The sequence below is a fragment of the Cetorhinus maximus genome, chromosome 16, assembly GCF_964194155.1.
Source record: "Cetorhinus maximus chromosome 16, sCetMax3.hap1.1, whole genome shotgun sequence".
NCBI lineage: Eukaryota > Metazoa > Chordata > Chondrichthyes > Lamniformes > Cetorhinidae > Cetorhinus > Cetorhinus maximus.
Genome location: NC_135894.1, coordinates 79,761,279 through 79,787,067, shown reverse-complemented (window position 1 = coordinate 79,787,067; position 25,789 = coordinate 79,761,279). Strand labels below are relative to the sequence as shown.

At 41.5% G+C, this 25,789-nt stretch overlaps 1 protein-coding gene across 2 annotated transcripts in view; it reads right to left on the bottom strand.

Moving 5' to 3' along the window:
• Nucleotides 1-25,789, bottom strand: part of urb1 (URB1 ribosome biogenesis homolog) — a 104,199-nt gene that overhangs the window by 847 nt on the left and 77,563 nt on the right. For both annotated transcript variants that reach the window (XM_078560178.1, XM_078560179.1), the window contains exons 32-38: nt 20,555-20,666; nt 12,156-12,262; nt 11,296-11,439; nt 11,020-11,129; nt 10,378-10,533; nt 8,824-9,065; nt 4,158-4,739 (exon numbers count right to left, since the gene is read on the bottom strand). In XM_078560178.1, the coding sequence (XP_078416304.1) occupies nt 4,158-4,739; nt 8,824-9,065; nt 10,378-10,533; nt 11,020-11,129; nt 11,296-11,439; nt 12,156-12,262; nt 20,555-20,666 (1,453 nt within the window). The remainder of the gene's footprint in view (nt 1-4,157; nt 4,740-8,823; nt 9,066-10,377; nt 10,534-11,019; nt 11,130-11,295; nt 11,440-12,155; nt 12,263-20,554; nt 20,667-25,789) is intronic.

Genomic DNA, 25,789 nt, shown 5'->3' with positions numbered 1-25,789 from the left:
CTTTGCCCTACTGCTGGCATCCCCGTGCCTTCAGCTGTCTGGGCTACGAGCTCTGGATTTTCCTACCTAAACTTTCCCATCTCTCCACTATTAAGATGCTCCTTAAAACTTAACGCTTTGACCTAGCTTTTGGTTACCTGTCCGAGTGTCTCCTCCTTTGACTTAATGTCAATTTTTTTTCTGATTATGCTCCTGTGAAGTTCTTTGACATTTTACCATGTTTCTCTAATTAAATACAAGTAGATTATAAATGGTATAAATGCCACCCAAAGTGTTTGGGGGTGGCGCATCTGATTTATTTCCCTCGCTGCCACTACTGGTCTTTGCTCAATGCAATACAGTTAAGGTCAGGAATTTACTCTCGGGTGCTGCACATTAATGCTCCAATGCAGAAGGAACAAAAAGCCAGTCATTTGCTTTCTTTTTAAACTCAAAGAAAGTTATTTAAATTCACATGCAATTTACTACATCTGCTCAGTTTTGGTTCCACCAGGGCCACTCAGCTTGGTCATTACAGCTGTGGTCCAAACATGGACAAAAGAGCTGAATACCAGGTTTGAGGTGAGAGTGACTGCCTTTGGCATCAAGGCAGCATTTGACCAGGTTTGGGATCAAGGAGTCCTAGCAAAACTGAAGTCAATGGAAATCGGGGGAAAACTCCCCACTGCTTGGAGTCATACGTAGCACAAAGGAAGATGGTTGTGGTTGGTGGAGGCCAATCATCTCTGTCCCAGGGCACTGAGGAAGTTCCTCAGGTTAGTGTCCTAGGCCCAATCATCTTCAGCTGCTTCAATGATGTTCCCGCTGATTGCTGATAATTATATTGTGTCCAGTACCATTCATAGGACTTAGGAGCAGGAGTAGGCCATTCATCCCTTCGAACATGCTCTGCCATTCCACATGATCATGGCTGATTTGGTCTCAAACTCCACTTTCCTGTCTGCCCCCCCATAGCCCGACTCCCTTGTCTATCAAGAATCTAACTCAGCTTTGAATAAATTCAATGACCCAGCCTCCACTGATTTCTGGAGAAGAGAATTCCACATACTAACAACCCTCGGAGAGAAAAATAATTCTCACCTCCATCTTAAAAGAGAACCTCTTATTCATAAACCGTGTCCCCTAGTTCTAGTCTCCCCACAAGACAAAACATCATGCCAGTTTCCACCCTATTAAATCCCCTCAGGATCTCATATGTTTCAATAGATCATCTCTCATTCTTCTGAACTCCAACAGATATAAGCCCAACCTGTTCAACCTTTCTTCATAAGATAAGCCTTTCATCCTAGGAATGAGTTGAGTGGACCTTCTCTGACCTGTTTCTAAAGCATTTATTTCCTTTTTCAAATAAGGAAACCAAAAGTATACAATTCCTTAACTCAACTTCACATCTCCTCAGGTACTGAAGCAGTCCATGCCCACATGCAACAAGACCTGGACAACATTCAGGCTTGGGCTGATAAAGTGGCAAGTAACATTCCTGCCACACAATGACCATCTCCAACAAGAGCAAGTCAGAGCTGGGAATCCTGTGGCGAGTAACTCACCTCCTGAATCCCCAAAGCCTGTCCACTATCTACAAGGCACAAATCAGAAGTGTGATGAAATACTCTCCACTCGCCTAGATGAGTACAGCTCCAAGTACACGCAAGAAGCTCAACACCATCTAGGACAGAGCAGCCCATTTGTTTTGCACTCCATCCACCACCATAAAACATGCACTACCTTCACAACTGATGCACAGTGATAGCAATGTGTGCAACTACAAAATGCACTGCAGCAACTCACCAAATCTCCTTCGACAGCAACTTCTAAACCTGAGAGCTCTACCAACAAGAAGGACAATGGCAACAGATGCATGGGAGCACCACCACCTGAAAGTTCCCCTCCAAGCCACACACCATCCTGACTTGGAACAATATTGCTGTTCCTTCACTTGGATCAGAATCCTGGAACTCCCTTCCTACACAACATGGACTGCAGTGGTTCAAGAAGGTGGCTCACCACCACCTTCTCAAGGTCAATTAGGGATGGGCAAGAAATGCTGGCCTTGGTAGTGATGTTCACATCCCAAGGGTAAATTAAAAAAAAAAGTAAAACTCAAAAATCTTCCAATTAAAACGAATGAAAAAAACCTGATGAATAACAGTATTGTGATAGCTGAATTGACTTAAGAAACAGCAATATCTGATTAGTAAAGCACAGTAAATGCTCTCTATAATACTTCAAAAGCTACAATTATAAATTATATGGGAAGTTTGAAGAGAAGGTTGCTACTGTGACTAACTGAGGATGCATGCCAGCTCAAAGGAGCAGCAGCTGAGAGGGAGCTAGTGAACCCTAAAATAAAAGTGATAATTCGCCACAGTTTAGGACAGTCTGGAAACATTTCTAAGGGTTACAGCAATCAGTGCTCATGAAACTTAAGGCATTAGTTCAGGTCTTCTGGTCTCCGGATTGTCACTGATACACATTTATTCCATGTGAGCTTCCGATGGACAATTCCCCTGCTCTCTGGGATGCTCTAAAAATGTCTCCCACAGTTCTGACTTACTTACCTGAATAGTTACTTAGGGAATGTTTGAAGGCAAACTCCTAGTCTAACTCCTGGGTAACTATAAAACTGACATCCCCAACTCCACCCTTGACCCTGCCCCCCCCAACACCCACCCCCTTGACTACCACCCTGACCCCCAGCCCAACCTTACTAGCCCACACAACTCAATTCTCCTCCAGAAACCCCCAACCTGTCCTGACTAGCCCCAACCACCAAGCTCCCCCACCCCTGATGCCCTGAATCCCTTCTGACACGACGTGACTAGCCCCCATCACCCTACTCCTCCCCACCCATACCTGACTAGCCCCTGACCTGGCAATCCCTCCCAATCTGACCCAACCACCACCCTAACCAGCTGCCATCCTAACCACTTACCTCACCCTTCTACCCACCTACACATTCACCCATTCACTCACCCATTCATTCATACACTCATTCACTAGCACTGAAAAGCTGTTAAAGGTCCCAAATCTTTTCACTGCGTTAGTGAACACTTACCAGATTGTGGCAGCTGGTGCTGTAAAAAGGGAAAAGCTTGTTTCCCCCCACCCTGATGATCCGAGGAAGCATTTCAAAGGAAGACTGCTCCACATTTCCGAAAAAGCTAGGATCGGAAGACCCAGCCAGGAATGCAAAGCAGATTGCTTATTTTACCTTAAAGGGTTTAATTTCCTTTGATAGTGAACTGGCTAAAATGTAAAATTCCTTTGTGCACTATTTTAATGCAGTTATTAATTAACAAATATATTAGCAGAGGAAATGAAATCCCTAAATTGGTAACAATTTTAAAATGCACTTTAAGATAAAGGAGGTGCTATGATCTTTAGATCTCCTCAAACATTACAATATTATTTTATAGCATTGGCTATTACCGAAGCTTTGGTCTTTTTTGCTAATATGGATAAAGGCAGAAACAAAAAATGAATCAAAACATGGAAACCAGAATAAGGAGAAAGAAAAAGATATACTGAATTAATGGAGAAAAGGGATTCCATAGAAATTAAACAGACTAGAACTGTGAATCACCACAAAGTCTGTTTTTTCATTGAAAAATGGCTGAAGTTAAAAGGGAAATATCACTGAACTAACCTTATTCAATTCAGGTCTTACCAGTTTCAAGTCAGCTGATGCTGACAGTTTCATAATATTACAACTAAGCAAAATTCTCACTAACTCCATCAATCAAACATTTCTTGACGTGATAAGTGCCAAATCAAATATGGCAATTAGAGTTATTTAATGGAATAGGCTTTTAGTGGTAAGCCAAACACAAGGTCCTTTTACTGGGACCTTTCAGCAAAAAGCAGTTTTATTTGTATTATTTTGCAACACTGATTCATCAGGATGCTTTAGCTGGGGAGAATACATATTTTTGATAGAGCACCCCATTAAAATTCTAGTTTATTAGATTTTACGTTGATGTCATCGGGCTCCAGTTGTGTTCAAATATTTTACAATAATTAACTACTCTGTGCTTAAATATTAATTTGGCAGAAATAAAAATGAAGAAAATATTCAGTCATTTCTGGTGCTTTCTTTAAATGTACCAGGAATTTAAAAATTCAAGACAATCAGAAAACAAAGGCTGGAGATTAATCACCTTTCCTTTCATGATCCTGGTCTTTTAGTGCAGGGAGACAGACTGGTTTGATAACACTCTTGTATATGTCATTGTCTACCAGGCCTCGAATCTCCAGCAGCTGAAGCATGATACTGGTGAAGAAGCATGAAAGGTCCCCTCTCAAACCATCTCCATCTATTTCATTGGTGACTCTACCATAAAATCGTAGAAGATGATGCCGTAAAGCACTGTCTTTCAGAAGTTCTTGAGCCACAGCACCGCAAGACAGAATATTTCTCTGAAGCCATCTTAATACAGCAAAACTCTGAGATTCAGTCATTGGACTTTTAATTCCCGACTCGATAACCCATTTAACCATCACACATGTGGTTGCTTTAACGGCACTGTCCACTTCCGCCTGCCTTTCCTGGGAGTCAAAAGTTTCATCTGGGAAGATTGCATCCCAATTAGTGAATATGGACCTCAATGAGGTTTTACAGCTCTCTAGACAGGACTCTACTTCATTCTCCGTATCCTCTTGCACATCACCTTTCTTCCTTCTGCTGTACCGAGATACTCCCCAGCCAAGTACTTTAGGTTTGTTCCTCTCTTTGATAATTTCTGCAAAGATTCAAAAAGTGAAATCAGCAGCAGTATGTAAGGGCACTCATTTATACAGGTAAGAATAACCTTCCATTTAAAGGAATTTGTTACATACCTATAATGTGTAGTCATCCAAGCAGGCTAATGGCTTTTATCTCATGTCAACAGTTTAGAACATTCTATGGTTTAAAATGTAACTAATTTCTCCTTCTGCAAAATACTTCTTTATATCAAGTGAATAGTGGATTTTTGACAATAATTATTTGGGTATGATGTTAATGCAAAAAAAAAAGTAACCTTGGTACTGTCTGCTTGATGTTCATTATCGCTAGCTGGTGCCTGGTGTGTGTTCAAGTTACATTATAGTTAGGAACATAGGGGAGAATTTTCTCCCTGTCGGGGCAGCTGAGCGGGAGCTGGCTTGCAGCCATTTTATGTGGGGGGGGGCTACAGCTCCTCACACCCTGCTTCCTGTGAGGGCTCCATCCCATTCTCTCAGTTCCTTCATCTCCATTACATCTGTTCTGATGATGCCATCTTCCAAAACAGTGCTTCTGACATATCTTCCATCTTCCTCAACTGAGGATCCCCCCCGCCACAACTGTGGTTGACAGGGCCCTCAACCATATCTGACCCATGTCCCACGCCTCTGCCCTCACACCTACCCCTCCCTTCCAGAACCATGATAGGGTCCCCCCGTCCTCACTTTTCACCCCACCAGCCTCCGCATTCAAAGGTTCATCTCTGCAATTTCCGCCAACTCCAATGTGATGCCACCACCAAACACATCTTGCCCTCACCCCCCCATCAGCAATCCGTAGGGGAGTGAGGGGAAGTTGTGTTTGGTGGTGGCATCACCAAACACCCTGGTCCACTCCTCCAACACCCCCAACACCTCATCTACTTCCCATGGTATCTTCCCATGCAATCTCAGAAGGTGCAGCATCTGCCCTTTTACCTCCTCTCCCCTCACCGTCCAATGGCTCAATCACTCCTTTGAGGTGAAGCAGCGCTTCACTTGCTTCTCCTTCAATTTGGTCCGCTGCATTCACTGCTCCCAAAGCGGTCTCCTCTACAATGGGGAGACCAAATGCAGACTGGGCGACCACTTTGCAGAACACCTTCGGTCTGTCCGCAGACCCTCCTGTTGCTTGCCAATTCAACACATCATTCTGCTCTCATGCCCATATGTCCATCCTTGGCCTGCTCCAATGTTCCAGTGAAGCCCAACGCAAACTGGAGGAACAGCACCTCATTTTCCGATTAGGCACTTTACAGCCTTCTGGACTTAAACATGGAGTTCAACAACTTCAGACCATGAAATCTCTCCTCCATCTTCACCCCTTTTTTAATCCCCTTTTTAAAATGTATTTTTATTTATTCACTTTCAGTTTTATTCATTGTTTTGTCCCTTTTTTAATCCCCCTTTTTTATCCCTTTCCCCCAACCACCACCCTCCACCCCCCCAAAAGGGCCATCTGTCACTTGTTCTATGTTATTCTCTCAGAGTGCTGACCCTTGTTCTGCTATTAACACATTCTGCTTTCTTACCTATTAACACTCTCCTTGACATCTCTGTAAATCTCCCACCTATCGCTGTCCTTCTAAGTTGCTTTACCTGCTCCACCCCCTTAAACAGTATAAATTCCATCATATTTCTACTTCTCTTTAGCTCTGAAGAAGTCATACGGACTCGAAACGTTAACTCTGTGTCTCTCTCCATAGATGCTGTCAGACCTGTGAGTTTTTCTAGCATTTCCTGTTTTTATTACTGGTAGAGTTGTGATTTACCATATATACCCATGTAAAAGTTGATCTCATGTAAAAGATGATCCCAGGATTTTTAGCCTAAAAAAACTATAATTTTTCATATACCTCATGTAAAAGTCAAACCTCGTTTTTTAGGGTCAAAGGACAAAAAAGTTCAGAACCAAAGGGTATGTAGGATTGGGCTACAATTGGAAAGGCAAGAGTGAAACCAATTAAATACTTGTCAACGTGGATAACGACAGCAAAAAATAAATCTCAGTTGTCATAAAAGTTACAAAGAGATAATGATAGTGATGGGTTAGTAACTGAGATTATAAATGCTGATTTATTTTCTTTGTAAAAAGGGAGAGAATATTGTCTAGAACTTTGCATGGTGAAAGAGTAAAACATGGACTCAATGATATAGGACTTAAAACTGTAACCAAAGAAGAATATTTTTACAGTTTCCTAGCCACTAGAGGTCACTTTGTCCATTCCACGAGGCCTTAAATCAAGCACGTATGTTGACCCCTCGAAAATATTACCCATGTAATAGCCCATATAATACCATGACTTTGGCCTAAAAAAATTGGTCTCAAAAATTCAACTTTTACGCAAGTATATATAGCAACATCGTTAGTAAGACTAGTTAGAAACACTGTTTGTAAACAGGCTCACTGTGACCAAACATGAGAAGTAAAATGCAGTACAAATCAAAAAATATTGGAAGTAAATCATATTGAAACACAAGAAGCAATTTCCTTTAGCAATGTATCATTTAGTAGTAAATTGACCCCATCTGTGTTATTTGCAACAAGGTCCCTATCCCTCCAGTTGTCTGTGCACAAAAGCAAAATGACCATCCCATCACAGCCTCTGGAGTTATAAAATCTTGCAGGCTTAAACAAGGCAAGATAAACTTTATAAATTTGTCAATTCATTAAGGACAGCTGGTTTTTATGGCCTCTCCTGGACTACTTCTTTACATGTAAGCAGCTGCATCAAAAGATGAGCTGTCAGTAGATCAACATACAAACCTACACTTTGCACATTATCTAAGTAGCCCCTTTAAGTGAGCTCCTTCCAGCTAATTTAGAGATGCAGCTTTTTGTTGCATTTATATCTTCCACTCACTGGAGCATAGCAAGGAATTTTGTGAAACACACTTCATGTACGTCAGTCAGGCAGTATCTGTAGACAGAAGAAGAGACTAAACATTTTCAAAGACCTTTCACCAAAATCAATGAAAGGTTATCGAACTGAAACATAGGGTAGAATTTTCCCAGGCCCGTGGAGGTGGCTTGGAGGCGGGGACTGGAAAATTGGCTTGGGCCAGCTGTCAATGTGTGCTGTCTCCTTGCACTTTTCCCAGACATGGCATGTAGTGGAGATGGGGATCTGTTATTAGCTCTTTAATTACCATCCCGCTGCTCTGTCTATAACTTCCACCTCTGGAACCACTTGCTATCCCTAATTGGACGGCGATCGTGGAAACGGCGTGCTAATTGCGTTGTGAGAGTGAGTGAGGTCAGGACCTGGAAATGGGTCCACCTCCCAATTATTTTCAATGGTGGTAAAATTCAGCCCGTTAACTTAAGTTTTACTTTCCCAAAACCTGCCTGGCCAGCTGAGTGCTTTCTGTTTTTATTTCATATATTTAGCATCCATGTTGTTTTACTTTTTCATGTAAGTATGGTCAATGTACCCAAATGTTGGAAACACATATAAATAGCCTCACCACTGGTCTAGTGTGGGGAGCCTTACCATGCACCTAAAGTCTTGCTTTATCAACAGCAATATTACAGTTGAGGCAAAATAAAGGCACAACATCTTTTTTGAACTCTCATGAGCAGTCCTGGAATGTTTAGTCAGTGGATCTTGTCTTACTTCATCAAGAAAATCTAGATATAAATAACTGTTGCAAGCCTAGCAGCTTGAGAGCACTTACACAATGCAGGTCATGAAACTGTGACACATATTGGTTTTGGAGGTGCTAATATCAGGCTATTTTGCTGAGGTAATCTTACTGGAGGACATGCAGTGGAATAGAAGCAAGATTCAGCTATTGCACATCAGGATTTCAGCATCAAATTTACACCTTTAATAACATAATGCAGGGGAAAGTGTAATCTATGGAGCACTTAATATCCAAATTATAAAAACAACAGCTTCATAAGTTCAGATTTAAGTTATGTCTGACCCCTTGATCACTAGCAGACTTTTAAACCTTGAGAGACCTCGAAACACAATTTATGTGAAGCCCAAGGTTTAATGTACCTATCAATAGTTCTATAATACAGTATTTCAATATTAAAATCAATTGGTTAAAACAAAGGAAGAAGGAAGATCTTACTTAGCAATTCCTTAACATTGTATTTATGGGCCAGAGTTTGCAAGGCCTCCTGTAAATGGGACTCCCTTCCCACAATACTCCACTTATGTAACAGTAACAAGGCCTCTGTGTGAGACAGAACTCTTTCATTTATGGTAATCCATCCCATTTCCTTGTAGTCATCAAAAGCACCAGAGCGATGATGCAAAACAGAACTCAATATCTGTAAAAATTCTGTAAATGTGCTGGTGTCAATCTTTATCCTGCCGAAACAAAAGAAATCTATTTAGGGAATTATTTTAACCACAACATTGTTACATTTTAAAAACAAAATTTATTCAGTGGTGATGAAAGAGTGTTCTACAGGTTTTCCACCTGTTTGCGAGATTGTGCATGGTGTCTGATCATAATATTACCTGGAAGGTTTACCTGAGCTTAGGAATGTTTTGATGCAGCAATTATGGGCATGAACTGGCGTCCCATCACCTAAATAAACATAGCCTACTGTCCCACAAAGTGATCCCTAACATATAATTCATGGGCAGGATCTTCCGGTCAGCGAGCGAGCCACACATAAAATGATACGGGATGACGTCGGGTGGAACTCCCGACGTCACCCCGTGTCATTTCCATTTTCAGGTTGGCGGGGGGACAGCCAAGTCAGCTGCGCACCCGCCGACCTGTCAATGGCCTTTTGAGGCCATTGAGAAACTAATTAACATCATTAATGGACCTGCCCGTCCAACCTTAAGGTTGGCGGGCAGGCCGGGAGCCCTGGTGGGCTTCAGAAAAAGCATGAAACCTCATCCACGGGCGGGATGAGGTTTCATGAGGGTATTTAAATTTTTAATAGAGGTTTCAGTTAAAGTTATGGACATGTCCCAACTCATGTGACAGTGTCCATGAGGGGACACGTCAGGGAAATTTTCCTATCATTTTTACCGCAAATTTTAATTCGGAGCCGATCTCCCTGAGGCAGCACTTAGCCTCAGGGTGATCTGTGCGCTCTTTTGTACGCATGCGTGAAAGAGCGCACTCCTGACTGAGGGAATCCCCGCCCCTTGCCCGCTCAGGGAGCGCATAGTGCTTCCTGGCAGACGTCACGCTGAGCGGGCGATTGAAGGCGCGCCTGCTCCCGCACATCCTCCCTGATAGGGGGAAAATCTTTCCACATGTGTTAGCTTGGCTCAGCTGGTTGTACTCTGCACTATGCAGCAGAACCACAACAGAGCTTTAGCACATAAGTTAGACTTATAACCTGTAATGAAATGATTCTACGCTGTTGGAAATGATGTACTTTAGATGTGATGTTAAATAGACCAAGCTCCCAATCTGGGAGATAGTGACGATCCTATGACATTATTCAAAGAACAGAAAAGATTTCTCCTGATGTACTGGGTAGCATGCAACCCTCAGCTAACATCACCTTAAATGGGTTAACTGTTCATTCAGTGCTTGCTTGTCTGCATAACAACAATGTTTGAAGAATTTAAACCTGCAAGGTGCTATGTAATTTCAAGCATTATATCAGAAAGAATTTCTACAGGCTCTCATTAAACAATATACATTACTTACCAAATGAGCCGTATCAGAACAGTCAAAATGTAGAGAAATTCATTTATGAGCAGAAGAGGCAGAAACTTCCTAGTCTTTTCTTTATTTCCTAGGTTAGTGAACCACAAAGTGTGTAGCAGTGAGGTTAAATCAGATATCAATCTGTCCTCTAAAACCCTAGAAAAATACAAATCAGTTCCAATTATATCAAACAGACAATTATCTATAATGTATGCTTTACAAGTTAAGATAATACTTTCCAAACAGTTTAACAAAGCAGTATAAAAGCAAGCGTATGTAAGATATCACAGGCTATAAGTAAACTTTCTTTGGAATTTTCAAAACATCTTAAAATCACAAAAAGTATATCATGGGAATTACGTTGTGCCTTCATAGCTGTTTCGCAGCGTGTTATATAACTATGCTTGAGCAGAGTGATAGGCTCACTTTCCAAACTATGACAAACAATTAGAAATAATAATTAGAAATAATTAAAATATAAAATTGGAATAAAAATTGCACACAACAGCCGTATACAACATTTTAAAAATGAAAAAAAAATGTACTCCACATTTTGGTTTGGCAATAAATGACTTCATTTAAATAGGTGAAAAATATCTTCAATCAGCTCGAAGGAAAGCTACCATACAGTTGTTAACATACCTTCTTTGTAAGGTATGCAATATCCATGTCAGTAGGTTGTGGTCTTTGATTAGCTGATATGCTGCTTTTGTGATGTGCGCAGCACGTAGCAGAATCTGGATAATCTGTTTCTTTAAATTAAATTAAAAGTTATTAAAATGACGTGAAAACATAAACATTTAAAACCTACTCCAACTATAACGTTCAATGACCTACCATGTTGCAAGAATTTCCTGCTGCAGATAGTTGATTCTACTGCCATTTCAGCATCACTTCAAAATAAAAACTATATCCTACCTCTGCCGTCTCATCACACAATGGGCTGTTGAAAAAGGCTAGGAGAACATGGATAATTTTCTGATGGTTGCAAAGCTCATAGCAGTGTTTGTCCTTTAAGCCATTGATAAGGAGTTCAAAAAGCCATTCACGTTCAGTCTTGCGCTGAAAAATAAAATGAAGGATGAAATATGAAAAAAAGGATGCAATCAAGATGCCCTTTCTACCATGGAAATTCTGGTTTGGAAGATGGGTTTTCAGCTCATTGCACCTGTCCCAGTGCTATCTGCCTACAACAGGATCTTATATTGAAACTGGAGCCATTCACATTAGGGTTTGACCAATACATTATCAGTATTTATTATTTTAAAAAATACTTAATTTCCCCCTCCCAAATCCCTAACCACTTGACAGTAGTGCCTTAAATTGATGCATGGTTCCATAGGCAATGATAAAAGTTTTTGGAAGACATTATTCACGTGAAAGTCTAGATAATAAATTTTGGTAGATGAATTTTACCACTGCCAAGCTCAATCCCCTTCACATCCAAATGTCCATAGCGACATGTGTGCTTCCAGCTGGATTGTGAGCAGGAATGGGAACAACTGCTCAAGATTTTCTTTGCCTTAAACCAGGGCACACGAGCATGCATGGGCACACAAATGCACGTATGCACACACACAACGAAGACCGGTTAACTCAACATAAGAGGAACTGAATTAGAGAATTTCTTGATCTGCATGGCTTGGTACCGTGCCACATGATGCTTTTAGATACTCAAGGAACTGCTATTTTTTCTGACTATCTATCATTTTTGATCTCTACATTGACCTTTTACCATCTAAAAAACAGAACATAACTGAAAAGGGAGACAATTTTACCTCCATGTCAAAGCTGTAGAAAAACTTGAAAAACCCAGGCACTTTCTTTAAATCCAAATACTGATGCGCCAGTAGGAAACTATTAATCTTCAAGTACATGTGTTCCTCTACAGGGAAGTGGGAAAAACAAATTTATTTTAATAAAGAAAACCCACATTATACATTTAAAGGTTAGCTTTTAAACATAACTCTTTTTGCTGTATATTATTTAGCATCATAAGAGTGTGCCGTATTATCATTGCTTTTGAGTGATTAGCTCCAGTTCTCACTATGGTTGTTGGACTTCTACCTGGAGCCATAAATCTTGGCATGCTTCAATAAACACATCTCAACCATTAATTGTTGATATTTCCACGGATTCTACTTGCAGTTGATATTTTATTTCAGCCTATGACTTCTGTAAACAAAAATAATCTTATTTCCCTGTCTGGAACTTAATGGATATTCAATTATCCAGATCAGAAAATTAATTCTCTAAATCTTCAGGGGTTAATGACAACCTTCATATAGCTGTGTTAAAATTTGAAATCTGATTGAATTTCAAACAAATCACATAGTGCAAAATGATATTTGGTAATAGACAAATATAATTAATCATAGGTGCCTCAAAGTCACAGATAATTTACAATACCATTTACCAGAATGGCACCAGGGATGAGGGGCTTCAGTTATGTGGAGAGTTTAGGGAAGCTGTGATTTTTCTCTTACATCAGAGAGGGTTAAGGGGAAACTTAATAGAGACATTCAAAATTTTGATAGAGTACAAGAGGTAGAAACTGGTTCACCTTTAGGAGGAGCAGTAACCGGAGGACACAGATTTAAGGTAATTGGGAAAAGAACCAGGTTAGTATTTTTTCATGCAGCGAGTCGTTAGTATCTGGAATGCACTGCCTAATAGAGTAGTGGAAGCAGATTCAAGTATAACTTTCAATATGGAATTTGATAAATACTTGAAGGAGGCTATGGGGAAAGAGTGGGTTGGGGGAACTAAATTGAATAGCTCTTTCAAAATTCTGGCACTGGTGCAATGGTCTGAATGAACGTCTTCTGTGCTGTATGATTCTATAATGCCAGCAGATTCCTGAAACCTATACTGTCATCACAGAATTAGTTAATACAAGCTTGAAATTGAGAGGTTCAAGTAAACTTACTGATCGAAAGTAGTCCCTTTCCCTCTTCCAAAGGAGATGAAATATGGGACAGGTTCCCACCAAACGCAGTAAATGGAAGAAGGTGGCTTGAATATGAATGCAGCAGAGTTGAAGTGAATGTATAGATAAAGAGGAACAAATACTTGATAGAACATGATGGTAGCCCAGCTTCATTGAAAGCAGGAAAGGTTATCCGCAAAATGCAATTGGTAAAGTTTGAACAATACCGATATTAGATTGCTAACCTAACACTATTGTTTCATTATCTTCAGGGCCAGGAAAAGGTTTCAGAGTTTTATCTGTAGGTATTTGAGGTTAAAAGATAGCCTTTTGGCATTGCAAATTATATATAATCTGTTGAAGGGGCAGACTTGATGGATAACATGGGCTTTTTGATCTATATTTTCCTATGTTCTCATCATTCCCTAAAATCTTCCATCAGTAGACAATAGAACAACAAATGGAACACCAGTGCCAGGCAATGACCATCTCCAACAAGAGACAATCTAACCACCTCCCCATGACATTCAATGGTGTTTCCATCGTTGAATCCCCCACTATCAACATCCTGGGAATTACCATTGACCAGAACTGGACAAGCCATATAAATACTATGGCTGCAAGAGCAGGTCTGAGGCTAGGAATTCTGCAGCAAGTAACTCACCTCCTGACTCCCCATAGCCTGTCCACCATCTACAAGACACAAGTCAAGATTGTGCTGGATACTCTCCACTTGTCTGGATGAGTGCGGCTCCAACAACACCAAGAAGCACGACACCATCCAGGAAAGAGAAGCCTATGTGCCTATCCACCACCTTCAACATTCACTCCTCCACCACCGATACACAGTAGTGTGTACCATCTACAAGATGCACTGCAGCAAGTCACCAAGGTTCCTTTGGCAGAACATTCCAAACCTGTGACCTCTGGGCCTAGAAGGACGAGGGCAGCAGACACATGGGAACACCATGACCTGGAAGTTCCCCTCCAAGTCACTCACCATCCTGACTTGGAACTATATCGTTGTTTCTCCACTGTTGCTGGGTCAAAATTCTGGAACTTGCTTCCTAACAGCAGTGTGAATGTACCTACACCAAATGGACTGCAGTGGTTCAAGGCGGTGGCTCACCATCGCTTTCTCAAGGGCAATTAGGAATGGGCAATAAATGCTTGCCTAGGCAGGTATGTCCACATTCCGTGAAATTAAAAAAAATTGTCATGGATGTTAATTGAATACTAATTGTGTTTAATTGTATGCAGGCGATGGGCATTAACTGGGCATTCACTTGTGCCCCTATACATAGACACAGGCTAAAAACCGTGCTGTTGGGTTCGGAGGCGTAAGCAGGTACATAAGAACATAGGACTTAGGAGCAGGAGTAGGCCATTTGACCTTCAAGCTTGCTCTGCCATTCCACAAGATCAAGACTGATCTGATTGTGGTCTCAACTCCACTTTCCTGTCTGCCCCCCCATAACCCTTGACCTCCATGTCTATCAAAAATCTGTAACTCAGCCTTGAATAAATTCAATGATCCAGCCTCCACTGCTTTCTGAGGAAGAGAATTTCAAAGACTAACTACGTTCTGAGAGAAAAAAATGCTCATCTTTGTCTGAAAAGGGAGATCTCTTATTCTTAAACTATGTCCCCTGTTTCTGGTCTCCTTCACAAGAGGAAATATTATGCCAGTATCTACCCTATCAAGTTCCCTCAGTATCTTATATGTCTCAATAAGATCACCTCTCATTCTTCTCAACTCCAGTGGATACAAGCCCAAGTTGTTCAAGCTTTCTTCATAAGATAAGCTCTTCATGCCAGGAATGAGTCAAGAGAACCTTTTCTGAACTGCTTCTAACGTAATTATATCCTTTTTAAAATAAGGAAATCAAAATGTTCACAGTACTCCAGACCTGGTCTCACAAGGCCCTATGCAGTGGCAGTAAAACTTCATTACTTTTCTATTCCATTCCCCTTGCAATAAATGCCAACGTTGCATTTACCTTCCTAATCACTTGATTTGCCTGTATACTAATGTTTTGTGATTCATGTACCAGGACACCTACAACCCTCTGTACGACCGAATTCTGCAATCTCTCTCTATTTAAATACAAGACTACTTTTCTGTTCTTCCTACCAAAGTGGACAAGTTCACATTTTCCCACAATATACTCAATCTGCCAAATTTTTGCCCACTCACTTAACCTGTCTAAAACCCTTCATAGGCTTTCTACCTCCCCTTGACAACTTACTTCCCTACCTGTCTTGGTGTCATCTGCAAATGTAGCTACCGTACATTCAGTCCCCTTACCCAAATCATTGATATAGATTGTAAACTGTTGAGGCTTCAACATTGATCCCTGTGGCACTCCACTATTAAAAGCTTGCCAACTTGAAAATAATCCATTTATCCCTGCTTTATGTTACTTAACCAATCCTCTATCCATGCTAACATGCTACCCCCTCCACCATGGGCTTTTATTCTGTGTAGCAGCCTTTGATCTGAAGCCCTATCAAATGTCTTTTCAAAATCTAGGTACACCTGTACAGGTTATCCTTTATCAATATTGCTTTTTACTTCATCAAAGAACTTTAATAAATTAGTTAAACACAATTTCTCTTTCAATGTTGACTCTACAAGATCCCATTATGATTTTCTAAGTATCCTGCTATTATCTTCTTAATAATGGTTTCCAGCAATTTCCCTATGACAGATGTCAGGCAAACCAGTCGATAAGATTCCTGCATTCTGCCTCCTTCCTTTCTTGAACAAAGAAATTTGGTATTTGTGTAGTGTGTAACTCTGTAAATAAATATAGAAGTGTGTAAAGCTTGGCTCCAGTCCAATCCTTCACCAACTGGCTTTTTGGAGTAGAACAATGTTTGCCACACAACACATGGTGAGCTCACCAAGCAGATACTATCCATTCTGAGTGAATACAGTCTTAAGTTTTGTTGAATTTAGCCACTGTGCACAACAAAATAAATACACTATTGAACATGCTGTTACACTGTACAAGAAAGAAAATAGTTTTTCTTCAGGCAATGGGCTTTTTGCCAACATCTGCCAACAACATTTAGGCAAAATGATCTGCAAATCACGCAAAGGCTCTTTTAGCCATTAACATTTAGTTTTCTGATTCAACCTCCATAAATCAGATTGTCACAGTGATCTTAATTGTTCATGTTAAGTTAAAAAGAATGAAAGCATATTTGCTATTTTCTGACATTTTAATAGTTCCCATTATGTGTCATCTTGTGTACCGCTTACCTGGCTGCCAGAGAAGCCTATAAAGGCCTCACCAGTCACGCTTCACCGAATCTGAATGTGTGAAGGCTCTGACAGTGCCATCTGACACTGAGTCCCTCACACAATACAATTCATTCCAAAAGTCAGCAATCCAACAGTCAGTCAAGCCCTTTCCCCTATCATACCATTCGCCTAAAGGCTACTGACTTGAATGGGGGTACAATAAAGTAACAAGCTAGGAGAATGAGGAGTTCAACTAAAGTATTTCATTCATTGAAACAAATGTTAACATAATTCCATAAATATTCCATGCACACCCAAGTGAACACGATCCGAGCCCCCACCCCTTGTGCAACTAATGTCTTTGTCACTAAAATAACAAGCAAAATACTGCAGATGCTGGAGATCTGAAATAAGAAAACAAAGTGGTGTAAAAACTCAGCAGGCCTGACAGCACCTGTGGACAGAGCGAGACTGAGTTAATTTTTCTAGCCCAATATGACTTCTTCAGGACTGAAGAAGTCTTTTTGGACTGGAAATGTTCACTGTTTCCCTCTCCACAGATGCTGCCAGGCCTGCTGAGTTTTTTCAGCACTGTCTTTTTTAAATGTCTTCCTCATCTGCTTCCTATTATTCTTACATGTTGCAGCTTCAGCTGAGCTGGAGGCAGGCTGCATGTTCCCCTGCTTTGACAGATGAGATGTCTCTGCTGGATGTTCTGGGTTTTGGAATCTGTGAGGGCCCTGCCAAAGATTGACCCACCTTCATCTAGGCAGGGGCAGATTCAGTCATCAGGGCAGGAGAAAGCATGTGGGGCTCTCTCTGCTGGGAGAGGTGGCGTGAGGTTGGGCCCCACTTTTTCCATGGCTGAGATGTCATGGTACTCATCTTAGAGATGGGCTCCTCTAATCTCTCTCCAAGGGGCCTGCACCACCTCTCGAAATGCTGACAGAAGCACAGACACTTCCCACTGATGCTTCTTTGTGTGGATGGCCCCAGGGGCTCAGCATCTGTGTCCAGCTGGGCAGAGTTTGAAGTGTTCTGCGCCCTCTGACAGGGGCACTCCATTTCTTTGCATGTCTCTTAACACCTATTCCTGCCCACATCTGCTGTGTGCCTCGCCATGTGACAACCTTGCTATTTCTAATGTAGGAAACAGCAAAGTGAGTATATCTGCTCTGGTGGAGGATGTGCATGATTCATGTGACCGTGCATCCTCAAAGTGTTTACACTTAAGTGAGGAATCTTGGGCTTGTCCTTCATCAGCTCCTCTGTCACCGCGAAGGACCTGTGGGGAATCAAAGGCATGAGTTAATGCTGAGAAGGGGAAATGGTTCAAACTTGACAAACTCCATATTACGGCATTTTAGTTCGTGGTGACATCAATTTAAAAACAGCACTTAACAGTCATTGAATCCCTAAGCGGCAATGCGATATCTCATGCTATCACCAGGTCTCTGCGTCACCTCCATATATCCACTGCTGACGTCTAATGTCTGTGACACCCTGCCGATCTCCAGGGCGTACTCCTCCAATGTTGTCAGGGTGGTTAGGGCCACAGGTCCACCCCCAGGTTCTCTGCCTTTCCCTTGAGTTGTGCACTCTCTTCTCCTGCAGTGAGAGAAAGCAGAGAGTTATGAATGTGAGAAGTGGGATGAGTGTTGAGGATGGGATGAGAACATTTGTGGAAGGTGACTGTGAGGGATGGGTGCAAGACAGCAATAGGATGAGGACAATTATGAATCTTGACTGTTCAGATGGAAATTTGAGGTGGTAACTGGAGAGAAAGGAATGAGCGGAACTGCAGGGCGAGTTGGTCAAAAGAGTGCTATGTAGGGCATTGCTGGGAAAGTCAGAGAGTGATGACACATACCTTTCCAGGCCTTGTGAGGTCAACGAACCTTTTCCAATACTCTATCCAGGTCCTGGGCACCACCATTCTGCTGCTGACAGCCCTGCAATTTCCAGCAATGCCAACTGTCATGAGGAAACAGCATGTCCTTCTTGCTGTCACTAACTCCTGCATGATCTCAGGGAGCAGGGTTTCCACACCTTCCTTCCATTTATTTGCCTCCATAAGCCTTCACGATCAATGTTTCCTATAGTCATTCTGACCCCTATGGTCCCTTTAAATGGAAAGCTTTATCACTGTGATTGGTTGTGAAACCCAGACATACATGCTAATGTTTTGGAAGATTTAAAGAGCAACAGCAAAGCCCGCTGATGGAAATAAACAGGTTCCTGACCTCTACTGGCCGCCCTCCTGCGTGCGGGTCTCTTTAGATAAAACTGCACCTGTAGACTCTAAAAACACTAATAATTAATATGGGGTTTGGAAGGTAAATTTTAATTGAAAATTGTCCAAATTTCTTAAGTGGGGCATAGAATGGGGACCCTTACCCTGTACCTGACCATGACCTGGCAGTGCTCAATACTGATAATAAATCGTGGAACTGGGAGGGAGCTCCATTTCGCAGCCTAGCATTCCTCACCTCTGTACACTCAATAAAATGGTGATGTGGGCCAATTTTTAAGTTGCCTACGTCAGCCACCAAATGCATTAATGAAAAATAAAGAACTGTATTCACTCAGAGCTATCGTTGTGTACCATGTTGGTGGCATGTTTTGCTGTAGGAAGAGTTAGACTGGGTCAATGTGCCTCTCCTGCCAAACTCTTAATTTATCACATCAGATTGCTCCCACTATCTGGGATGATTCAGGGAGCAGATATTATAAAAGCTTCTCTCTAGTATAGACTCACTCCAGGTTTTAAGTACAGAATCTGTAACTGCGCCATGGATGGATGTAGAGGGGGCTGCATGAGCCTCTTCCTCCAGTTCAACGTATATGTAGATCACAGGTACATCTGTAAGGTGGAGCTCAGACTCTCTGACAAACGCTCACATTCAGTGACAATCCACATCAGCTACAGAGCCTCATGAAATGGTTACTAACATCAACATTTCACACAATGAGAATGGTGTGTTAATGAAGTGTTAGTGACTGGCTATGATGAATCACCATTGCAGAATAAGCAGATTGGTTGTCATTTTTTGCTGACTTTTTACATAAGAGTGAAGTGTTCAAATTTAAGAGTAAACTAAGAAAAGCCATCGCCATTGTCAGGAAGGTTAGTGAACAAAGGACACAGCTTTAAGGTGTGTCGTGAAAGAAACAGAGGGGAAATTAGAAGCATTTTACTTCATGCAGCAAGTTGTTCTGATCTGGAATATGCTGCCTGAAAGGGCAGTGGGAGCAGATTCAATAGTAACTTTCTAAAAGGAATTGGGTAAGTGACTGGATAGGGGAAATCACAGGGTTAAGGGTAAAGTGCAGATGAGTGAGAATAATTGAAAAGGGCGTGATGGCTGGAATAGTCTCCTTCTGTGTCATATGATTTTATAATTCTGTAAAATTCCTGATAACGCAAAGGCTCTGAAAACACGGAGAGGCTCATTTTCCCATTAAAACTGCAGTAACAGATTGTCTGCCATCATAAACCTGAAAGGTAAATTGGCTGGGTTGTTTAACTGGGCACTGTATATATTGGCTGAAGTGAACAATTAGAGCAGTGCATAATGAGCAGCCAATCTGTTGCTAGCAGTTTTATGGGCGTGGGGTGAAGCAATGTTGCCAGGTTAGAAGAGGGGTGCCGGTACAGAAATGATGGGCTGAATGGTCTCCTTCTGTGCTGTAACCATTCTATGATTCTACAGTAAAAATACTTGGCCAGTTTCACATAATTCTTAATAAGTTATTCTTTCTCATTTACATTTGTACTCCAGGTCAAAAAGTAACAGAGATCAATGCCTTCTCATGGTTAGATAAAATGCTGATTATGCCAAATACCATTTTAAAACTCTCCCTCAATTTGAAAGCAGAAAGTGCTTTTATTTTGAACCAACATGGATCGTCATCATTTCATTTTCCGCTTTAAAATGGATACGATATCACATATTGTAATAGGCACCAGAAAATTGAAAGTACTATTTTTAACCAACCTGGTCTAAGCATCTGTTGAGCAACTTTAGCAACGTAAAGTGCCAAGCAAAAGGTAAACCTGGCATTAGGTTGTCGGATCCCATTTTTCACCACATCCAATAGATACAGTAGCTAGACAACAGAAAGAAAAGTGAAGTCACACATCATTAGAATTTTGAATGCCATAAATTTGAGCATTGTGTGTTGGTCCTTGGTTGAAAGCTAGATGGTGAATCCAATGACTTAAATGGAAAGAAAATAATAATGCACAGTAAATGAAAGAGATCTGGCGCTGAAACAGTGAGGTAATCCTGCCACTTTATAAATCATTGGTGTGACGTAACTTAGAACAATGTGTACAGTTCTGATCATTAAAGAACAAAAAGGACGTTACTCTTATTGAAATACAGAAGAGAACAACTGGAGAAATTGAAGAGCTGGAGGGATTGGATTATGAGCGGTGGTTATCAAAATTGGGTATGTTTGCAATGGAAAGCAACAGGTTGACAGGTGATATCATTGCTATTTTCAGGGTTTTGCAAGAGACTAGATAATGCAAGCTATGACAAGCTAGTTCATATTGTCCAGAACAGTGGAACTAGAAAACATAGGCCAGAGTTTTCCTCTTGTCGGGTGCACGCGACCGGCAGGCCCAGGAGCAGCCAGGAAATGGACCCCTGACCGTGATTGGCCCCCCGACTATGATTTCATGCTGGCTGGCCATTAATTGGCCAGCCAGCATGAAACACACAGCGAAAAGCTCAGCACTGCTGGGGTGGGGGCGGGTGACAGCGTCACTGCAGGTGCGGGTAAGCGCTGCAAGAGAGCTCCCTAAAGGCAGACAGCTGCCTCAGGGAGCTGCAGACCTGCAAATAATTAAATAGAGGTGTAAAAAGCTGCAAAAAACTGTCCATGAACCACAATTAAGCACCTGAAAGGATACCTCATAAAAATGCTGTCCCCAGGCATTTATTATTATTTTATTTCCAAATGGAAATTTCATCCCACCCATGGATGAGTTTTGATGAAAAATGTAAAGGCCGCCCGGCTGATTCACCTGTCTGCTGGTAAGGTTGGACAGGCCACGAAAAATCGCTTACAATTAGGCGGCTAATGGGCTTAATTGCCCACTTAATTATCGACAGGCGCACTTCTAACTTTTGTGCGAGTCTGCCAAGCGAAATATCGCGCGATGACGTCGGGATCGATCGACCAACGTCATCTCGCGCAATTTACACCCGATCAGGTCGGGACACCAAATTCTGGCCATAGACCGTACTTGACAGGGGTAATTTCAAAGCTGAGGAAACAAAATTTCTATGAGCAAGTGGTCTATCTATGGAACAGACTCGCTGGAAAGGCAACAGATGCAGTTAACGTTGATCAGTTCAAATCCAAATTAGATTTCTTTCTGAAAATAACATTTTAGGATATAGTGTATGAGTAATTTGAGACATGGCATATGGTAAGTGTAGCATGCTTGGATGATTTTGGACCTATGGCTCCCAAAGCTCTTCACCACTGGGATTTCCTCCCGTCATATCTGACTCTGTTTTAGGCTAATTGATAGAGATAAATTGTGATGGGGCAGAATTTTCTGCCTGCCAGGTGGGCAGGCCCGACCCAATCTCTGGCGGGTGGGGAGCCAATCCCCGCCGGACAAGCGGGCCCTGCCGCCATTTTACGTGGGTGGGCCGATTAAGACCCGCCCAGCGTGACGTCCGGCGGGAAGCGCTATGCGCTTCCTGTGTGGGCTGGGGGGGGGGGGGGGGGGGGGGAGATTCTCCAAAAGCAAGAGTGTGCTCTTTCGCGCATGCGCACTAAAGAGCGCACATCTCCCTGAGGCTAAGTGCTGCCTCAGGGAGATCGTTGACAGTTCTAAAAATATGAAAATTAGAAAAATAAAAATTCCCTAACATGTCCCCCTCATGTAACAATGTCACATGAGATGGGACATGTTCATAATTTACATTATAAGTTTATTAAACTTTTTAAATCCCTACATGCCTTAAGGTTGGACGGGCAGGTCGTTTAATTGTTTAAATGATCCTGTCAATGGCCTCAATTGGCCATTGACAGGTCGGCGGGCGCACGGCTGATTTGGCTGTGCCTCTACCTTCCTGAAAATTTAAATGGGGCGGGATGACGTCGGGGGTTCCCTGCTCGCTGATGGCAAAATTCTGCCCTAGTAGTCAACAACTCCATTGTGGTTACATTATGCAACTTTCAGGATGGTAGAAGCTTAACAAGATGGATCTTGCTCTTTCCTCATATAGCAATTCCTACACTGTTATCTTCTAAAATTAATTTCGAGTTTCAAGTACAAAACCAAAATACTGTGGATGCTGGAAATCCAAAAGAAAAACAGAAATACTGAAAATATTCAGCAGGTTAGGCAGTATCTGAGGAGAAACAGTTAACGTTTCAGGTTGATGATCTTCCATTGGAACTTTCTTGTCAGGTCCTGAAATGTAACTCTTTTTCTCTCTCCACAGATGCTGCCAGACCTACTGAGTATTTTCAGCATTTTCTCTTTTTATTCCATCTTCAAGTTCTGTTTTGAATGAAAACTTTCCATTTTTCATTGAGTGCATTTTCATCTCTGCAAGAGTTGTTGGATTAAGACACATTGAAAGGCAACAAGAAATGTTTAAGGTACCCGATCAAGTTCCTTCCCTTAAGAACATAAGAAATAGGAGCAGGAGTTGACCATTTGGTGCCTCGAGCCTGCGCTACCATTCAATATGACATGGCTGATCTTCTACCTGATCTCAACTTTCCTGCCCACTCCCCATATTTCTTATTTCCCCATCAATCCATATATTCAATGAAGATAAAGAGATACAAAGATTCACACCCCTCTGAGTAAAGAAATCTTTCCTCATCTCAGTCCAAATAAGCCCTTATTCTGAGACCATGCCCGTGTTCTCCATTCCCCAGCCTGAGGAAACAACCTCTCCGTTTCTACCCTATCAAGTCCTTTAGATTCTTGTATGTTTCAATGAGATCACCTCCCTATTTCTCCTACTTCAGAGAGCATAGGCCTGATTTACTCAGCATCTCATCATAGAACAACCCTCTCATCCCAGGAACCAATCTAGTGAACTTTCGCTTTACCTCCTCCAAGGCAAGAATATCCTTCTTCAAATATGGAAGCCAAAACTGCACACTGTACTCCAGGTGTGGTCTCACTAAAATTATATACTATTGTGGCAAGACTTCCTTACTCTTGTACTCCAATTTGGTTGCAAAAGGCCAATGTGCTATTTGCCATCCTAATTGCTTGTTGTATCTACATGCTAATTTTCTGTGTTCCTTGTATGAGAACATCCAAGTCTCTCCAAACATCAACATTTACAAGCTTCACCTCTCTTAAAAAATGTTCTGCTTTTCTGTTCTTATGACCAAAGTGAATAACTTCACATTTCCTCACATTACATTCCATCTGCCACATATTCTTTGCAGCCTCTTTGGGTTCTCCTCACTGATTACCTTTCCACCTAACTTTGTATCGTCTTAGTCTCTTTGTCCAAGTCATAAATAAAGACTGTAAATAGCTGAGGCCCCAGCACTGATCCTTGCAGCATCCACTAGTTACAGCTACAGTTACAGAAAATGCCCAGTTAATGGCTACTCTCTGCTTTCTGTTCGTTAATTAATCCTCCACCCTTGCTAATATATTACCCCCAACTCCATGTGTCCTTATCTTGCCTAGTAAGCTTTTGTGTGGTACCTTATCGAATGTCTTTTGGAAATCCAAGCATAGTACATCTACTGGTTCCCCTTTATCTGTCCTAATAGTTACATCTTCAAAAAACTCAAATAAAGTTGCCAAACACGATTTTCCTCTTGTAAAACCATGCCAACTTTGTCTGATCACACAATGAATTTCTAAGTGAATTATTAAGACTTCATTAATGATACATTGCAACATTTTCCTGACAACTGAATCACAGAATTGTTACAGTGTAGGAGGCCATTCAGTCCACTGTGTCTGCACTTGCTCTCTGAATGAGCAATTCACTTAGTGCCATTGCCCCACCTTCTCCCTGTAACCCTTTACATTGCTCCTTTTCAGATAACAATCTAATTCCCTTTTGAATGTTTTGATTGAATCTGCCTCCACCATACTCTCAGGTAGTGCATTCCAGACCCTAACCGCTCGCTGCATGAAAAAGATTTTCCTTGTATCACTTTTGCCTCTTTTGCCAATTACTTTAAATCTGTGCATTCTTGTTCTCAATTCTTTCACGAGTGGTAATGGTTTCTCCCCATCTACTCTGCCCAGACCCTTCATGATTTTGAATACCTCTATCAAATCTCACCTCAGCCTTCTTTTCACCAAGGGAAACAGTCCTAAGTTCTCCAATCTATCTTCATAACTGAAGTTTCTCATTCCTAGAAGCATTCTCGTGGATCTTTTCTGCACTTTCTCCAAAGCCTTCACGTCTTTCTTAAAGTGCGGTGCCTAGAACTGGATGCAGTATTCCAGCTGAGACTAAACTAGTGTCTTATATAAGTTCAACATACCCTCCTTGCTCTTCTCTATGCCTCTATTAATAAAGCCTTTACGCTTTATTGACCACTCTCAATCTGTCCTGCCACCTTCAATGACTTATGCTCTTCTATACCCCAGGTCCTTCTGCTCCTGCATCCCCTTTAGAATTATTTTATTCTTTATTTTATATTGTCTCTCCATGTCCTTCCTACCAAAGTAAATTATTTCACATTTCAACACATTGAACTTTATCTGCCACCTTTCCGTCCATTCCACCAACTTATCTACATCCTTTTGAAATTCTACACTATCCTCTTCACAGTTCACAAGTTTCCAAGTTTTGTATCTTCTGCAAATTTTGAAACTGTGCCCCATACACCAAGGTCTGGGTCATAATATGCATCGGAAAAAGCAAGGGTCTCAACATTAACCCCTGGGGAATTCCACTACAAACCTTCCTCCTGTCCAAAAAATATCCATTAATTACTACTCTGTTTCCTATCACTCAGCCAATTTCATATCCATGTTGCTACTGTCCCTTTTATTCCATAAGCTATAACTTTGCTCACAAGTTTGTTGTGCAGCACTATATTCAATGCCTTTTGGAACTCACTGGCTTGTAGTTCCCTGCTTGCTTTCTTTATCTTTTCTTTGATAGCAACCTGCTGGGACTATTCTAGAACCCAAGGAATTTTGGAAAATCATAACCAGTGCATCTACTATCTTTGCAGATATCTCTTTTAGAAGACTAGGGTGT